Source organism: Canis lupus, chromosome 19, assembly GCF_011100685.1.
Source record: "Canis lupus familiaris isolate Mischka breed German Shepherd chromosome 19, alternate assembly UU_Cfam_GSD_1.0, whole genome shotgun sequence".
NCBI lineage: Eukaryota > Metazoa > Chordata > Mammalia > Carnivora > Canidae > Canis > Canis lupus.
The window spans coordinates 54,666,643-54,685,729 of record NC_049240.1 but is presented as its reverse complement, the minus strand read 5'-3'; the positions used below and the strand labels follow the sequence as shown (position 1 = coordinate 54,685,729).

General features: G+C 47.9%; 1 protein-coding gene across 1 annotated transcript in view; it reads left to right on the top strand.

Annotated features, from left to right (window-relative positions):
• The first annotated feature begins 3,488 nt into the window (after positions 1 to 3,488).
• Positions 3,489 to 19,087, top strand: part of NEB (nebulin) — a 200,311-nt gene continuing 184,712 nt past the window's right edge. Inside the window, 10 exon segments of the mRNA XM_038565199.1 lie at positions 3,489 to 3,600; positions 4,165 to 4,248; positions 4,740 to 4,804; positions 7,796 to 7,837; positions 9,447 to 9,668; positions 11,296 to 11,403; positions 11,899 to 12,003; positions 12,668 to 12,772; positions 13,402 to 13,506; positions 18,575 to 18,679. Coding sequence (XP_038421127.1) covers positions 4,769 to 4,804; positions 7,796 to 7,837; positions 9,447 to 9,668; positions 11,296 to 11,403; positions 11,899 to 12,003; positions 12,668 to 12,772; positions 13,402 to 13,506; positions 18,575 to 18,679 — 828 coding nt within the window. The 5' untranslated portion in view covers positions 3,489 to 3,600; positions 4,165 to 4,248; positions 4,740 to 4,768.

Below are 19,087 nucleotides of genomic sequence, written 5' to 3'. Positions count from 1 at the left end.
GATATTTTTGTGCCAAACTAAAATGTGGTTTTGTTAATAAGCAAGAAGCGGAGCATGTATCTTGCTTGGTCAACTAATGATGCTGTGGGAAGGAAGCACCGAGACTAGTCCTTGGTACGTTGAACATACTCAATAAACATTAGAGAAATGGGATTTTTTTTTTTATATTATCATCTACATAATCCCCCAGAATGACAGTGAAGGGGGGACCAAGATGAGGGCCGAGTGTCGGCTACAGAGGAAACGAGGGCCCACGGAACAGAAGGCTCCCGGAGATCAAGGATGAGGTGGGTACGTGATGCCCTGCTGCCTGAGGTCACTGAAAACCCTGAGAGCAGAGTCGGACACAAGGTGTGAGATAGTCGTGATCCGTCTCTGGAATTGCGCTGTTCAGGGCCGCCACCCCCAGCCACGTGTGGTTGTTTAGGGTTAGATTAAATAAAAAGCAGAATAACTCAGTTCTGCAGTCACATTAGTCACATTTTGAATGCTCAGTAGCCACTTGTGGCTGGTGGCTTCCGTGGTGGATGGCACTGGTATGGAACGTTCTCGGCGCTGCAGAAAGTCCTGTTGAGGATTGCTTGTCTAGAAGAGTTGAGCCAAGGGAAAAGAGAGAAAGAGAAGGAGAGAAATCCCAATTTGCAGAAAAACAAACTCTTGTGCAGGAAAAGAAAAATAATCCTAGTGTATGGGGTTCCTCTGTGAAGAGCCTTTGCCAATCGTAAGCATTGAATTCTGAGTTCCACAAGTAGAGAGGACGTCTGGGGAGGAAGCTGGGCTGAGATGAGGCGTGCGTCTGGTAAGAGTGGGGGTGCGTAGGGAAGAGCTGTAAAGCCTCACATCCCGAGGTGGGAACTGAACAGATAGTGCCCGTGAGATCTCAGAAATACCAGAAGAGAGTAACAGAGACGTTTTGTTAAATGTGTACAGACAAATAATGAAAGGTTCCTAGTAAAGTAAAAGAGTTAAAACGATGGTCTCCGTGGAGGGAGAAACTAGAGGAATGGTGGGAACAGGGAGCGTCAATTTAGGAACAAGCCTCACAAAAACTATTAGATTCTTAAATGATACACAGATATGATTTGATTAAAATAATAAATAAAATAGAATGAACTGCAAGAGCAGGTGCACCTGGGTGGCTTGGTCAGGTCGGCCTCTGACTCTTGATTTCGGCTCAGGTCCTGCTCTCAGGGCTGTGAGATGGGCTTCACGCCCAGCACGGAGTCTGCACGAGATTCTCTGCCTCTGGGTCTCCCTCTTGTGCATGCTCTCTCTCTCTCTCTCTCTCTCTCTCTCTCTCAAATAAATCTCAAAGAAACAAAAAAAGAAGAAGAAGAAGAAGCAACTGCAAAGACAAAAGCTCTGTTCCAGTGCCATCTTCTGCGTCAGGCCTGCTCTGGTCCCCAGACATGATACTTCTGTCGTCTGACATTTAGGGACGCGTCGTCTGAAACTCTGCTCCTGGCACCTCACCTCACCTCACCCTGCCTTGCTCCGGGTCAATTGTGTAGGCTTATCGTCAAACTGCTATTGGTTCATAAATTCCTGGACAAACTACTGTCTGATTTCAGAAGTGTCACAATATTTCAGTCTAATACAGAGTAAAGCATGAAGACTCCAATAAAATGTTGTAAAATGGTAATAAGGGACTCCTGAGTGGCTCAGTCGGTTCAGCGTCTGCCTTTGGCTCAGGTGTGCCTGGGCCTTAGTGCTCAGCGGGGAGCCTGCTTCTCCCTCTTCCTCTGCCCTCCCCTTGCTCACCCTGTCTCTCTGTCTGAAATAAATAAATAAAATATTTTAAAATGGTGATTATAATGATTAAATAATAATATTGATTATTATTAACTAGATAATATATCAAATAAAATAATAAATATTAAGTATAATAATAAAAATAATAATAGCTAGTATTTATGGAGCACTTACTACGTGCAAGGCATGTGATAAGAACCCATCAATAAATCAGGGGTCATTTATTTTTTTTCCACGGGGAAGGTCATAGATAGGACAGAAATATAGACTGGCTCTTTCATGCCTGGGGGACAGAGTTCCAGGTTAGCATTCGAGTGTCTATGCTAATTTTTCTACTTTATATGGTTTTATACTATGTGTCATAGAAAATGGGCCTGAGGGCAGCCCGGGTGGCTCAGCGGTTTAGCGCCGCCTTCAGCCCAGAGTGTGATCCTGGAGACCCGGGATCGAGTCCCACGTCGGGCTCCCCACATGGAGCCTGCTTCTCCCTCTGCCTGCGTCTCTGCCTCTCTCTCTCTGTCTCTCATGAATAAATAAATAAAAATTTTAAAAATTAAAAAGAAGAAGAAAATGGGCCTGAATTCTTTTCCAATTTAACACCATCTTTTAAAACACAATGAAGAGTTCTAGTTGACATCTGCCAATGGAATGATGTCCTACTACACACATATCCCTTGGTCGTAAAACCTGTGAGAACATAGGAAGTGAACAAAGTTTAATTGGTTTAGATGATAAAAATGCTGTTCAATTTTATTTACCACCATCTGAATCACAGAAGGTGGAGAGGTACATATGTTTGAAATGTGGCAACGCTTCCTAACGTTTAGCTAAAAAAGAACTATTACAACTATTAATTTTAAACCCATGTCAAGAAACCGGTGACCCACAGGGGTTTTGCTTTAGTACGGAGGTTTAGAGAGAGACTAAATCGGTGAAAATTGTCTTCAGATGGAAAACTGCTGGGTAATTTTTATAAACTCGCTGTCACACACTCAGACTCACCTAATAGGGTATTACCTTCTCCTAGTAATTGACTGATTTAGATTTTATCTGCTTCTGCTGTTTGAAAATTGAACCCTTCTGTGCTTGTGTTCACACTCTGCCTCTAGAAGCCACCGGACTAAATTGAAAATCAGAAGCCCGGTTAGATCGGAAGGCGGCTCGGTCTTGCTAGCAGGCGGCCTGACCAGGGAGGGAGAAGATAACGGGTGAGGTCTCCGCATCCCCTTCTGGCCTAGTAACAGAAAAAGGATGGAGCCTATTCTCTCTAATTTCGCTCCGCTGCCAGCTTATCTAGGGTCACATCAAGTATTTCCAACTGTCACGTCTTTTTTTCACGATTTTAAACATTGTTTTCGCCAACTTGGGGTTTCATGGATTTTATTCCTTCCTTGCGCCTATAACTTACCTGTAGCTCACCTGGTGAGCTGTACAAGAGGGAGCAAGTGACCTCAGGAAAGCAGCCACAGAAGGGTCACAGCCCCTCAAAGACGTGCTTATTTTATCCTAGATTCTTTTGCACGAATGTGGCATTAAGCAGGGTTGCAGGGAACGAGAGATCAAACCTAAACTTGGGGCCCAGATGCTGGAAGTGAAGTGCAATTCCATCACCTTCGAATAGTTCTGGGCAAGCAGTTTGTTACCCTTTCTCCTTTGGTGGAATTGATGAACAGGTGGTTTTCTGAAGCTCACGCGGTATATTTAGCTGCTGAAATTCGAGCGAGTCGGGCGTGATTGGCTGCGGCGCGGGTGATAACGGGCGGGCGCGCCGCTCTGCCCGGGGCTCTCGGGAGGGGAGAGTCGGAGCGGCCTTGCTGCCTGCCGGGGAGGTCGAGGTGCGGAGGACAGGTAGGGCTGCTGCGCTGCTTCTCCTTCTGTTCTGGCTGGAGCGTTCTGTCCCGCAGCTTCCCTGGGAGGGAGTTCCAGCTCGCTGTCCTGGCCGGGGTGACCCGCGAGACCTCAGCCCCTCGAGGCCGTGGCCCTTGCCGCCCCGGGCCCACGGGCGTCTGCCTGTGCTGTGGGCGTCCTCGGGCCCTGGCGAGCCCCCGCTTGCTTGGCCCGGCGGGCTTCCTCGCCTAACAGACCGAATCTTAAAAATGTTTGCCTTTTTAAATTTTCTCTAAATATGAGTACGAAAAGGGCTCTGGGTCCGGCTGCCTATATTTATCCGTCCTGGGCCTCGCCGCAGAAGGGCGCGGTTCCCAGCCTAGCAGCCGCCCGGTGTTGGTTTACACGGCAAATAGCTCGGGCCACGCTGGGGACAGCTGCTCCGGGCCGTCATCCGCTTTGATCGAGCGCGTCCCACTCCCTGGTGACAACCCGGAGGCCCGGAGGCCCTTCCCCAGCTCCCGAATTAGCAGCTCGGCCCCAAGGCCCGGTCCGGCCGCGCTTCAGACGTGTCTTGTTTTTCAGGTTTGAGGAAGAGCCACGGACACGGAAGAGAAAATCCATAGAAGCCAATGGTGTTTGGGACAAGAATAACCCCATCGCCTTGAGGTTTCTGTTTTTCTTTTAAAGCTACTGACAGATTTGCTTGTCCCGTGCGATCCAGGTGCGAGAGCGGGGCAGAGGCCACGCACCCTCGCAGCACCCGGCGCGGGCCCAAAACTGACTTCTGGGAGCCGGGCCCACCTCCCTTTAACTAGGACTCTCGCTTAAAGGTGTCTGTCGGCAAGCATTTAGCGATTTAAATAGCGTTTCTCTGGATCCAAACCCTCTCGCTTTGTCGCCTCCACCTCCTTCCCCACGGCGAGCTAAGCTGCTGGTGGAGCTGGACGCCCCCCCCCCCCCCCCGCATGTGGCTGAGGGTCCGGAGAAAGGCCCTGGGGCCCGAGTTCTGACACCTGCTCGGATCCCCCCTCTCACTTAGCCCACCAGGAGCGATGGATGTGTAGCGCGGCCACGTCTTAAGTTCTGTTGTTCTGATGTTCTGATCAGTCCCAGGGGCAGATTCTAATGTATTTCTCATTTGTCTGCGACCTGAGAAGTCTGTAGGTGCCACCCCTACTCCGGGAAAATGGCAGATGACGAAGAATATGAGGAGGTGGTGGAGGTAAGATGACAAAAACGGCCTCTGACAGCCGAGTGTTTGATGCGGCGACAACCAAAGCCGCACTGTAGGTGAATCAGTCCTTGGCAAAATCTATTATGACTTCACAAAGCATCGTTAGGAGAGCGTGAGGAGGGAATATTTTACGTTCAGTTTCATGTAATTATGTGGGATTTAGAACTGAAAAGAAAGAGCGCTGTTTCCCACTTCTGCCTTTCTTTAAACTCTCCGAAGAACACGGCGTGGGGTAAAGGCAGGTTTTACTTTGTCTTCTAAAACCACCTTCCTCCCCACCTGCCAGCCCTCCTGATCCAAGGGACAGAGGAGATAAGGGAAAGTCCTGAAAACTCTGTATTTCAGTTTCCACATAGCAATAGGGGAAAAGGGGCAACTTCCTCTTTGCTTCAACCAGCTGACGACCTACAGCGTGATATGGATTAAATGTTCAGAATAATCTACTTACCAGATTCTGGGCATAGGGGAGATTTTGCATATATGGAAATGTGCCCACACCTGGAAATACGAGCTGATCATGCTCACAAGTGACATCTGGAACCACACTTTCCGACCAACTCCCATCATACTTACCTAAGGGAACAAGACTAGCTTTTGCTTTTAAGTTTTTTTCGGGGGCAAAAAAAAGGTGGACATCTCAAAAAATTTCCTCCAGGTTATTTGTGGACATCTGACACATTTGACAAAGCTGTCAGTTGTTTATTTCATAGTTACTTTATGAAATCTTATTTTTATCATGTTACAATTTTTCCTTCACCTCTTGCCTTCAGCTTCACGTTCTAGAACCTCAAGGCTTGGGGACTACAAACCATATAAATATATTCCCACTGAATCTGAAAGTGCTTGATAATTTAGAATTAATGATGACCCAAACGTATGAAAATCTCCAAGGGCCTCAAGTGCTTGGAGGCAGTCTTGAAAATCTGTGCTTTCTCCTCAGAACGGAATTAAGAGGCACCTAGAACCAAATTTCAAATGACCGTGCCAAAATTTGTCTTTGGAAGATGGTTTTAGTGACCAGACTATATTTAGATGAAGAGAAATTAAAGTTATTTTTATTGGTGAAGGATTCAGGAAGGAAACACAGAATGAATCTCCTACAGCATAACGATGAACCTCTCTGGCTTAAATGCCAAAGGCCACATTCTCCATGTTCAATGTTCCTAGTGGGCATTTTACATATGTCCCTAGGGGTCAGAATAATCACGATTAAGCGATGACACAGTTATAAATTAAATTGCCTTCCCTCCGGTAGTAATGCCAGTAATACTTTTTAGCCTTCAACTTACAAAACAAACAACTCCCTGTTTTTCTTAAAATAACGGTGTTCAGTGGTCATTGGAAGTTGTCCTCGGTGTTAGGCTTGATTTAACTAGATGCCATAAGAATGGAAGGGGCTATTTTTAGGCATCTCATCCTTGCCATTTTGTTCCTATTACTGCTGCTGGGTCTGACCAGCAGTTGCTGACCTGCTAGACTTCCTGCCAGGGAGTGTTCACCCAAGGTCTCCCTGACCTCAGAAAAGATGTCACGGAGACTGGAATGGTGGCAAATCTGGGAAGATGGACAGGGGAGAGTTCAAAACCGGGAACTAGCTTTAAAAACCTATCTTTTAGGGGTCTTGCACGTCTAAATAAAATCATACTATCCCTCTTGACTCAAGCTTAAATTTGGATAGAAAGGAAAAGAAGCAAGGATGCACTAACCAATTAGGGGCAGAGCTCTAAAAAAAAAAAAAAAGTGGGATTGGCATGTAAGTTAATGCCAACCATTTAGGTAATGTTGCTTTTTTTATAAGCTTATTTCTAAGCTACATCTGCCAAGGGTGAGAGCCCCACAAAGGAAAAGTTGGACGGCTACCGAAGGACTGCTTTTCCCTGGGTGCTAAGAAAATCCAAAATAGTTGTGAATTATTCACTTTCATGTAATGTCCCTTCTCAAGTCCCTGACGATGCTTTGTGTGGCCAGAGGCGGGGTTCTCTGTGGCTCCCCACCAAACAGCCGCCCCTAAGCGGCCAAACACAATTTCCCATGTGGCGAGGGCCGAGCCCGTCCAGGAGGAGCCCCGAGTCCCGCAGGAGCCTGGGCATCTCTGGCTCTGCCTGGGGACCCAGATGGCTATTGGGGTCGAGGTGAAATGGGAAGCACGAGACGGGGGACCTGGGGCAAGTCCCTGCCGATGGGCTAGAGCCGGTGGCCTCGGGGAAAGGCCAAGTAACTTGGAGCAGTTCGCTGACCCGGGGGGCAGGCGGGACCCCGGCTGCAGGGGCGCTGGTCCTCGGCTTTCCCCTCCCCCCAAGTGTCTGCGTTGGTGGCAGAGAAGGGACACGTGAAGCCTAGAACGAGGTGCGCTGTGAGGCCTGGGAGAGCGAGCCGAGGGGCCCGCGCCTGTCCTGCGGGCCTCGGTGGCGGGGCCGGGACTGTGGCCCCCGAGTCTGCGGCCACCTGACCGCACCTGCTCCTGCTGCGGGCGGTGACACCAGGAGCGGGACAGAGTGGCTCTGACCTCGGGTCGGGCCTGCGGCACCTCGTGTCACACGGTCCCTGCCGCCCTCGTCCCCGGGGCTCCGTCTCCGCGCCTCACAGGGCCATCGGGCGGCCTTGGGGGCGAGGGTGGTCTGGGTGCTGCGTCCCGCTGGCCGTCCTCTCCCTGCTGCCCTCGTCCCCAGCCCGCCGTCCTGTTGGTCCTGTCGGTCGCCGTGCGCGGCCCCGAGGTCCTTCCTGTGCATCCCGCGGCCTCGGGCTTGTCCCGCCGCCCGGCCCTGGCTCCCGGGAGAGGTCCCCTGGCCTCAGGAGCAATCGCCGCCTGTTAACGATGCGCCCGGGCAGCCCAACCAGGCCGGCGGCCCTCCGGGGACCCCCAGCCCCCCCACGTCGCCCGGGCTCGGATGCTGCCCCTTCCCCGCGGGAGGCACGGGAGGCGGGCACAGGATGGGGCGCCTGCTGCGCTCTCACGCCCACTCCACGCTCTGTTTGCAGTACTACACGGAGGAGACCGTGTACGAGGAGGTGCCGGGACAGGTAAGGCCCCGACAGGTAAGGCCGCCGAGGTGCACACTGAGGCCACCAGGCCCTCCCGGCCATGGGCTCCCGGGGCTGCGAGCTGGCACGGGGGCGGGGGGGGGGGGGTGGTGGTGCAGCGACCATCCCCCACCTGCGCGGCCTGCAGCTGCGGGACCGGGCGAGGAATGCTGCGCCCCGACAGGCCGGGTCCCCGCTCTTGCTCCCCAGAGCACCCAGGGTGCTTGGGCATCGTTCCCCGTGGTTCGTGGGGCGCTGTTGGCGCAGGGGGTGCTAATCGCAGTAACGCCAGGGGCTGCCAGCATGTGGTGCCTGCAGCAACCCCAGGGCCTCGGACCGGAGGCTTGCAGGCCGACCAGCAGCTTTGTCGTAGAGAGTTGTAGCCTCTTGGGCACCGTCTCTGCCTTTGTCCCTGATGGTGCAATGAAACGTTCTGGAGGTTTTAGCACCAAGCCTTTCCCGTGAATGTTCCAAGGTGGAACATTTTTCAGGGTGAGCCAGCTCGCTCGCGCTTCCTTTCTGGATGGAGCGGTTTCTCTTGAGCACGACACGCAGCGTGTGGCCGTCCCAGGGCTCGCGACTGCATGAGACCTAACATTTGCAGCTGCTGCGGGTCGCTTAGTCTCTCCCCACCCCGTAGGCCAGCAACCGCGGCAGAAAGCGGCCCATCAGCAACGACTGGCAGGACACCTGGGAAGTCGTCCCAGATGCCGGTTTCCTTGCTGATTCAGCTTCCCTTTCCATAATTGATGCAAGAACTCTTCCTTTGGTACAGAGGATATTAGCTGGGAGGGAAGTCCTGCTATCACAGGGACCACTTGGCTGCTTACCTTTTTTTCTTACATACACTACTTTTAACCTTGGACTAGACCTAAACTTCGGCCTTAGTTTCTTCTATGCGGCCTGGCATAAGAAACAGTAATTTCCCACCTACTGCACGCGTAGGACTGTCATAAGGATGGTTACCCCCTTGTGTTGCCGTCCTTATCCTGGTCCACCTGAGCATTCGTTAGCGTAAATGGCGTTCCACTTCACGTTAACTGACTAAGCCAAAAGGATGGTAATCACTTGTAATACTGATGTGATTCGTTCCTTTAAAGTTCATTATCCTTGGCCTACGCCTGCAGGGGAAGCGGCCTAAAGACCTGTGGAAAAAGCAAGCAGGTTTTTCTTGGACTCATTTAGGGTTAATATGAAGTCAACAAGTTGAGCTTTGTTTGATCATCTTAATTGTTTTTGTTCCCTGATGCCAAGTTGGCTTTGACTCTACCCAAACGATTTGAGATCTTAAATGTCTAAGAATGTTGAGTTTCTGAGTTTCACCCAACCTGAAAGTGTTTGGGTTCCTTCCTACCAATGGAATTTTAAGGCACTGTAGCAAATGAACAGGGAGCAACCTCTTGATTCCACACCCTCCCGAGCCATCAGCATTCAGATTTCCGTAACGTGGAGTAGAGAGCCCATGGCTTCCCGCCTTGGCCTGTTTCAGATACGTAGAAGCACGCCTAGGGATGCAAGTCTGACTTGAGATCAGAATGCGCATGCACCTAGATCGTGCTATCACGGTTTTTATTTCCATAACCACTGGAACCGCGTGTCACATTTTCAGACCATAACAGAAGTCTACGAAACTACGACCACAAGGACGAGCACATCGGACTATGAGCCGTCAGGACCTTCCAAACCGGCACTGGCGTCGCCAGTATCGGCACAGCCAGTACCAGCCAAGCCAGTGGAGAGGAAGAAGGTTATCCGGAAGAAACTGGATTCTTCGAAGTTCATGACCCCCTACATTGTACACAGCCAGAAGATGCAGGAACTCTTTAGCCCGGTGCGTTTCCAACATCTTGTGCTAATCTGGTTTTATTATTGAGAAATTACTGATCTCCAGTGACTCTGTTTTGGGCGCCAGCTGGATTGTTCCTCAACCTTGTAGGAGACAAAAACTTATCTGCAGAAACATAAGCTCTGTGACTCTTGAATCTTCCTTTCCATGTAATTCATTTGCACCCTTGCAGCTTCAGAGAAACATCCTTACTGAAATTATTCCCACAAAATAAACAGGAAGCCTATTAGGAGGCATTTATTGGTATTTAATCACAGTTTGTTGGCTAATCTAGAATCCTGAAGTCATAAATATAGATTCAATTGAAATCCATTCACCAAAGCTAAATAACACCTCTTTACACTGTGTCTGAGCAGGATGCCCCCTAAGTAGACTAGATAACAATATGTAAAAAGGTCTTTAAGAGTCCTATAGGGAAGAAGAACCTGTAGTTTAAAAAACCAGGGTCAGGTGCATAATCTCCGCTGCTGAAGGTCCCTGGTCCTTAACTTTCTGCGTACAGTTACGCTGCGGCACGTTCTACTGACCAGCAGATTGAGATCCATTTGAGTGGACAGTTGAGTGTCCGTGTGGGCTTGAGGTCTCACCAGGTGGCTTGAAAAAAATGAAAAGCGGCTTAGGGGAACATTGGATTAAATAGGACTAAATGCTTCTGTCAAAGGCATCCTGTTGTGATTGGTCAAGAAGTGTTCACACTTGGTTTAGGGTTCACTCCTGGAGACTATTTGATAAATTTCTAGTTCAGATTCTTGAATGATTAAAACCTAGTTTTCTAAGATTTCGATCTCTAAAAATAAGATTATCTTGCCTCCTTTATCATTGCAGTCTTCAGCCAAAACGAAAATTTTTTTTATCAATTTATTGCCATAAAACTCCTAAACTGACAATAACACCCTAGAATTTTGATAGTCTGAACAAAATGGCAAAGGTTTGTAGTATTTTTAAAGTGGTTAGTGATAAAATCAAGAGTGTAATTTAGATTGTCGAGTGCAAAGAAAGTGTCGCAGCAAGTCAGTAAGTACATCCAGGAGTACGACTGAAGCATTAATAATGATAAATTATGCACATTTTTAAAGCAAGAACTCATTGTATATTTAGCAGAAATAATAAAATTGCATTCCTTTTCAAAATACTCCATAATTCAGACTTCCCATTAATTCAGCTGGTGTCTCAGCTATAAACCACCGAGATTTAGCTGCAACTTCTGAATTGAATATTTTTGCATTGTATTAGCAATCAAATCTTTTCAGACAATTTCTATATTTACTTTCTAAAACTGTTGAGGTTCAGGCTTTTTATGTGTGCTTCCAGATAATAAAAACATTGAGAGAATCATTCTAGGGCATTTCAAGACAATAGCTTGTAATAAATTTTCTACTGTCTCAAGTGTCCAATCATGTTAGGAAGAACAATTAACAAATCTATTTTAGTTTTTGCTGAGAATCGAGTAGGGGACAAAAAGAAAGCTGTTATAACTGATAATCATTAGAACTTGGAGGGTGGGGTTTTTTTTTTTTTTTTTTTTTTTTTATCACAAGGAGATGAATGCATTGCCTGAAGTTTCTGCTGCCGTCTTGTCAGGTTTTAGGCTAATCTCTGCTATTCTTTTCAGAATAAATATAAGGAGAACTATGAGAAAGCAAAAGGACAGCCATACGCCATCACAACAGATACCCCAGAACTTCGCCGAATCAAGAAAGTACAAGATCAACTCAGTGAGGTGGGCGGTCTTGGCTAAAATAGAGAGCTAGATGGAAAACATGCCCACCACTGGGAATTGAGGACTTTAACGGGTGTAGAGAAAACGAGGAGTCAAATTACTCTGAGACAGTCAAGAAATCTAGAGGAAGCTTTGGCTATAGATTATGTGGCTCTAAATGTGAACCCGCAGAGACTTCTCGGCTAAGTAAGTTAGCTTACGAGAAGCTTACGAGATAGGAGATGGGAAGTTCGAATTCACTGTGGTCCCCCACAGAGGAGGGCAGGGAGGCTGGAATTGCACCAGGAGGGCAGATATGCAGCGAATACAGGTGCTCTGCACATCTTTGGGGATCATAGCTTTCTCCTATGATAGTTTCCTACTTTCTAAAGTGCAGAAACTTCGCTTTGCGGCACAGACGTTGAGTCCTCGGGTTAATGCTCTTTGGTTGTAAGATATCCTTTAATATACTCACATTGGCCCGCCCGTCACGAATGCTGTGCACTACTTCTGCAGGTTAAGTATCGAATGGATGGCGATGTCGCTAAAACTATCTGTCACGTGGACGAAAAAGCAAAGGACATTGAACATGCAAAGAAAGTGTCGCAGCAAGTCAGTAAGGTGAGGTCCCGGTGTGGATGGCTGGGATGCTATATAGCATGTGGGTTTCCCCTACCTGGCCTTAGAGGAGAAACCCGACAGGCCTGATCCTGCTCGCCGGTCTTCCCTGAATCCAGGGGCGTCGTGAGCTCGGTGCCCACACCTGTCAGGGAGGCTGCGCAGATGACTGAAGTGGGTTGGCACGCCTCCGCCCGGCAGCTGAGCTCCAGGCAGCTGCCGTGCAGAATGCAATCCCAGTGTTGCCAGAGTCTCCTACTTATTTTTAGAGAAGTCAGGGAGCTTAATTTTTACAAGAAATCCTTAAATTTCCAATGTAAGCAACTAATCAAAAACATGGGAAAACTGCCACGTGGGTCAAGAGGAACGTGCCCCCTCTCCAGAATCAGCCAATGACTTTCAAAGGTTGCAGCCCTTAAAAGGAATCTGTGGAGAATCATGATCATGACTTAGTTTAAGAGATCAGACTTTTGAAGTAAAAGCTTGCAACGCAGGGGAAGTATTGTGGGATGTTGACATGGTCACCGCTCTCCCAGTCGGTGCTGGTGACAATGGGCACCAGGGCAGCCCCTCCGTGAGAGTGCTCTGGCTGTGGAAGACTCGACGGCACTGCTCTCTGAGCCCTCCTAGCTCATTGCCTCAACCCCGGGTCCTCCTCCCTGTCTAGGTTTTATACAAGCAGAACTGGGAAGACACCAAGGATAAGTACCTGCTTCCCCCTGATGCCCCTGAACTCGTCCAGGCAGTCAAGAACACGGCCTTGTTCAGTAAGGTGAGGGCGGCCGCTCTGTCGCGAACTCTGTCCTCCTCTCCCTGATGCAGAGGAACCCCGGGTGCTCGTGCGACCCGGCGCACGGTGGCCCAGCCTTTCTGGGAGTGTCCTTGAGCCGTGGGGGTTGCAGGGGTTGCAGCTGGCAAGGGGGAACTGAGGGGAAAGCTCTTGAGTGGGAGGGAGGGTCCTGGTGGAAGCTGAACACGTGGGGAGAACGGAGATGTGGCCGAGAAGTGGCTCTCAGAGCCCGGCTGCGCTTTGCGTGATTTCGGGCCATCGCTCTCATGAAATGTTTATTCCGTGACGAGGAACCATGCGAGGTGCCTCCTGCCTCCTTCCGCTTGCATTCATGCTTGTTGTGGGAAGCAGGTAAGGTCCCAGAGGGGAGATGAAACAAAATCAGACACGTCTGCCCTCCTGAAAACAAGATTTGTCAGCAGAAGCAGGACACGCTATTAATAAAGATGACTTGGACTGAGTGGAACGGGGGAGGCTGTCTGGGGATTCCATTTGCCTTTGCTCTTAGCCTGCCCTCGGTTCTTCTGGCTACTGCTGGGTGAATTCAAAATTGTGTGTTTCCTGTAAGTGGGGGCTCCTACCTCATAACTTCTCACTCTTTTCTGATTTAGAAACTGTACACTGAGGACTGGGAGGCTGACAAGAGCTTGTTTTACCCGTACAACGATAGCCCAGAGCTGAGACGGGTGGCCCAGGCCCAGAAAGCGCTCAGTGATGTAAGTCCAGTGCAGTCAACGATGTTTGGGAGTGTGGGATCGGGACACCTCCGGTTGTGTCTTCTGGCCAGATGTCCATTGCAATTCCTTTCAGAAAGACGAAATGTCATAATAGCAAATGAATCCATCTAGAATCGTTGTAATTTATGATGTGTACTTAAATGCATAATTTATATTAGATATAATTAAGCCCAATCTTGTTTTTTAAAAAAAAAAATCTTGTTTTTTATTAGGTGAAGAACCTGAGGTCATTAGTGGGCAAAACCCAGATTAGAAGCCTGGTCTTGTGATCCCAAGACTGGTGTTCTTTCCACTGTAGCATGTGCCCTCTGTCCCCTTGGCTGGAGTTGAAATTCTTTAGTGACAGTAGAGTGCCACTTAAAAAAACCCTATTGGGATCATAACCGTTTCCCCAAATATATTAAGAGAAAAATGTTATTGAAGGAGTTTGATTTGCTATCCTAATTATAAAGTCTGAATTGTGGTGTGTCCCCCTTTCTCTACATGAACTGACACACTTGTCCAAACATGCTTGTGTAGTTATCTCACAAAAGCTCTTGCCGTCGGGTATATGCAGAGGATGTTTCAAAAGAGATGGAGGATATTTCAAAGTTAGTAAAAAGAAAAATAAATCAGCTGTCTCCACTGACCAGAATTTTAGTGTTTTATCTTGAAAAGAGTTTTTCAGAGGGACTTAAAAGGCCTAATAGAGTCCTTAGGCTGAAAGCTATTTCCGCAGCAGAGAACTCCACTTGATTTTAGCACTTCCCCTTGTTTTGAGGAGCTTTAGTTCTTGACCTCTGGATTTGCTAGAAGCTATATTGAAAATCCAAAGACTACTGCTCTAGTCTTCAGGACAGCACTCTTGTATAAAACAACAAGTTGTTTTTCATTCAGTTGTCAGTCAGACCCCTAGAACTTCTTACATTCACTGTGGACTTAACAAGTCAGTTGGCGTCTTGAAAATTACTGGGATTTACTTCCAGTGGGTCTTAGGATCCTATCTTGCCCTGTACTGGAATTATGCAGACTCCTTTGATGGTGTCTCCAACTTTTGAGGTCTTTTATTGCCTCTTACTCGATATCATTTGTAAATTTAGGGGATCTATTTCTATCTCAGTTTTCATATAATTGGTTAAAATGTGGCTCCTATCTTTCCATAGAGTAAGATAGGAACTAGAGAAGCTGTAACAAAAACTTAAGGCTCTCTAGTACACAGTACCAATTTTAATGTGTAGGGACCTCTTCTCCTTTAAGTTCATTTTTTGGTTCTGTATCTTATGAATATATAATATTATTGTGTAACCTTTATCAAGTGATCAATAGTTGTTGAAAGTCTATGCATGCATAGCTGGCAGGATGGAAAAGATTTCATCCTTTCCCTTGAGATTTTATAATCAGGCTGGTAAGATGAAATTGTTATATATTAAACAATAAGAAAATATTTTTCACAAATTTTAGGAAGCAGATTCTACAGTCTAATACTTGCTGAAAAGACACACGCAAGTAATTAGAGAAGGCCATGTGGAAGTGGTAATCCCAAGGGAAAGGGCAATGATGAACAGAAAAGGCATTTCACGTAGGGAGTACACTTGAAATGAGGGACAGAGGTGGAATGAGTCTGGAGGGGACAAAGAAATTGAATGCTGTGGACACCTAGTTAGGAGGGTACTTTTAAGAAAGTGGTGGTGGCAGGACCTTGAAAATCAGACCAAATAGCTTTGATGTGATAAGGTAGTCCTTAAGAGATATCCTATGATTTTTGGGGGGAGGAGAAACAGTAAGATATGGAAAAAGTAAGATAAAAGTAAGATATGGAAAAACTTTGGACAATATAGTGGATTGGGACTAGGAAAAAATGTGATAAATCGAAGACTATTTTAGTAATATTGTGGAATCAAAGGGAGGACAACGGAGAAGAAGAAAGGAATCTGAGGGCAATAAGTATTTTAAAAGTGTTAAGGACATTGGATATTGGAGATGAAAGAGGGAAAGGAGCCATAAAGGAGTTTACAAGAGACACTGGTAGCCTGGGTGTATAGGGGTGCAACAGGTAATGATGTACTAGTGAACAGAGAAATGGAGTTGAGACGCTGCATCCATAAGATGCCTTGATTTGGATCTTCCATTAGAAACTGTGTCCTATTGCACAGGCGTGAGAACAGGACAAAATATTAATATTGGAGAGTCCTCGGAATAAAAGTGATAGCTGAGGACATGAGAATACACGGGGGAGGCCGAGGAGTGTATGGCCAAGGGCAGAGTTCTGGAGGACACCCATACTTAGGACATCTGGAAAGCAGCCAGCAGAAGAATGAGGGAACAAATGGTCAGAGAAGTTGAAGGAGAACCAGGAAATGCCGTGTCACGTGAGCTCGGGAAGAGTGTCCAAGAAGACACTTGATCTCCAGCCTCCCTTTACCCATGAGATGGACAGATGGAGGGGTCCTGCGCGCCGCTCTGGTGCCAGGGACTCTGAACAGGTACAGGTGACCACGTCTGGGGATCCCTCCACATGCATAAAGGAGACTGCCTAGGGAAGGAGAGTCTTCCCGTCCTTCCTCAGAGAAACTTGGCAGTTACGATGCGGGTTATAACTTTATTGCAGACTAATTGCCCCGAGCATCAGGTTCCCAGGCTGCTGGGACAGTATTAATAGCATGCTGTCGTCCGCAGCGGGAGCCCCTACGGTTCTCGGGCTGTTGTTCACAGAACACTCCGCTGCCAGGCCGAGCAGATCCCAGCTGAGGGCTTTGGTCTGGAGGCTTCCTGTCCCCCTCGCCTGTGCCTCCTTCTGGTTTCTCTGGAACCTACTTACCAGGTTTCTCTTGTTATCTGAGCAGAAACAATATTTCACAAATACCAAGAGACACTTTAAGTGTCTAATTCTAACAAGACCGAATTCTGAACAAAGTTCCTGAGAAATGAGGACTTCTAGATCCAGTTTCTCTGGAGCTTCCTGACAGGATGTCCCCCTTAGTAAGCATTCCTCCTGATAGGACAGTGCTCACTCTGGGGACTCGGCCAGCCATGGAAAATCCCAATCGCCCTATGCCTAAAATCGAGCCTTCTCTTCTTAAAGACTGAGCAGTGGAACTAATATCAATGCATTTTAAAACTGGTCTTTTGTATCTCCATTGGCCCATTGATGTTCGTAAAAGCTCTTGTTATAGGCAGGAGGGAGATGTTGTTAGGACCTAGTTAGACTTGGTTAAAGCATGAAGATGACTGGGCCCTTGGAACTATCCAGCTTCTTTTTTTTTAAAGATTTTTATTTATTCATGAGAAACAGAGGCAGAGACCCAGGCAGAGGGAGAAGCAGGCTCCCCACAGGGGGCCTGATGTGGGACTCGATCCCGGGACTCTGGGGTCACACCCTGAGCCAAAGACACGTGCTCAACACTGAGCCCCCCAGGAGTCCCAGAACTATCCAGCCTCTTTACGTTATAAATAAGAATACCGCCACATGGAAGAAGTAATTTGTAGAAGTCTCACAAGTGAGTAGCCAAAGAGTTGGAAAGAGAAGTCTCCTCTTGAGATTTCCCCCAATGGCCTCGGTATATAAAACACACATTCAGAAATCCGTCATTGAACCTTTGCTCTGGTTGGGGTCTGCCCAAGCCATGAGGGCTCCCAGATGAGAGGCTATGTTTGCTGTCATCCAGGGCTCACAGTCCAAGGAGGGGCAGATAGGTAAACAACCAACCATGGCATCATCCGATAGTTCCTTCCAAGGAGCTAAGGGCCACATTGAGTGAGACCCCAGGAGAAGGTCTTCAGGTCAGGGAGGGCGCAGGAGGGGAACCTGTGCTGGTCCGGAGCTGTGGAGAATGAGCAGCAGCTTGTAGGCAGATGGCGAGAGCGTGGAGCTGGAGCATGTCGGCGAAAGGGAGCAGCAGGTACAAGGTCCACAGGTGTAAGAGGGCTTCGTGTACCTGCAGATTGACAAATAGTTCTGCATTTTTGGCGGCAGGGTTCAAGGTTGATGGAAGAAAAGCCCTGAGTAGTCAGTAGTGAAGAAAAAAGAGGGCAAGGGTGAAGGGGCTGCATGCTTGATGGACATGATACTTTAACACAAGGGAGGCCTTTAGTCAGTTAAAGGAAAGGAGCTAATGAAGAGTGAGCGTTTGAAGCTGTCGAAAGAGAAGGGGTGACTCTGGAGATGGTGCAGAGGGCTGCAGGTGGGAATAGCAGTCTGCGTGCAGAGTCACCCCGAGAGAGCGGCTTCTCTGAGCCGTGTGGCAGGTGGGAGGGGCAGGGACGAGTACAGGGGACGGTAAGTGTCTATACAGCCTTCCTTTACTTTATGAAAGAGCAAGCTGAGAGTTCATTGGGGGCCAAAGGACAGTCTTGGGGGTTTGCACTAGCCGCTGCGAGTAGAGACTGACCAGGGATGCATAAGGGGGTGTTCAAGCTTCACTGAAGGCAAAGTAGCAATCGGTTACCATAAATTCAGAGTATTGGGCAGAGAGCCCCAAGCAAGCTCTTGTTCACAGAGTGTACCACTGGGGAGACACCTAGACTTCAAGCTAAGGGCTTAGGTTCAGGAGACTCGCTTTTCCACCTCTGCACCTTCTTCCAGTAGCTCTTTTAATCGTGCTTAGCACATCGTCATTATCCAATCCGTTGAGGGGCATGACTTCCTTCAGCAGCACTCAGCATCCTGCACATAAGAACAGGGCAGTGTCGTTGCGTTGATCCAGAGCGCAGGGACTTGGTAGCTGGTGTGATGTAAAGACCAGAGGTTGGGCAGTGAAGACCCCAGTTAACAGAGCAATCTCAATTGTACATCATGGCACAGAGACACGTGGAAGGAGATAGATGTAGGGTTAATAATCTGGGAGAACAGGGAAGACAACGAAATAGAAATCACTAGAAACGCTGAAAGCAGGGGCGTGTGACATCTGCAAGGACACGTTACTGTTACGTGAATACGCTAAAGTTTAAAACTTCAGATACGGATGAAGCCATAGGCTTTTTTTTTTTTTAAATGCAAACAAACGGAATATGGGCGGTAGAATGATTTTTTTCCATGGCTCATGCATGTTCCTGTCTTTTATTTTGTCAGATTGCCTACAAAAAAGGTCATGCTGAACAGCAATCTCAATTCACAACCTTGCCGGACCCTCCAGATATAGAATTTGCTAAGAAAGTGACCAATCAAGTGAGCAAGGTGAGTAAATCAGGCCGGGACGTCGTCTCCCTTGAAAACTCTGGTTTAATGATCTCAAACATCAGAGAAAGTAAGTAAGGGGGACCTGAAAAACTGAGCATGTTTTTGCTATATGACCCGAAAAGGTCCATAGCAGAAATAATCCATCCGTTGACATCTTGGAACCATGTTAATAAACACTCTGCCCGCTTAATGACTCCGTGATCAGAAAGTGTGAAAGCTGCATTTTGAAAACAGCACCTGTGTCCTGATGTCATTTAACATCTTGACCTGTGGAAGTGCTGCTAACCAAGAACCCGGTCCCCGCACCTTCTCTTGGAGGGTCTGATTGCTTTAATTCAGTGTGAAGACCACCTACGGTTTTATGCTGTCAGGCACGGAGGAAATGAGAGCGCACGAGTGAGCCTC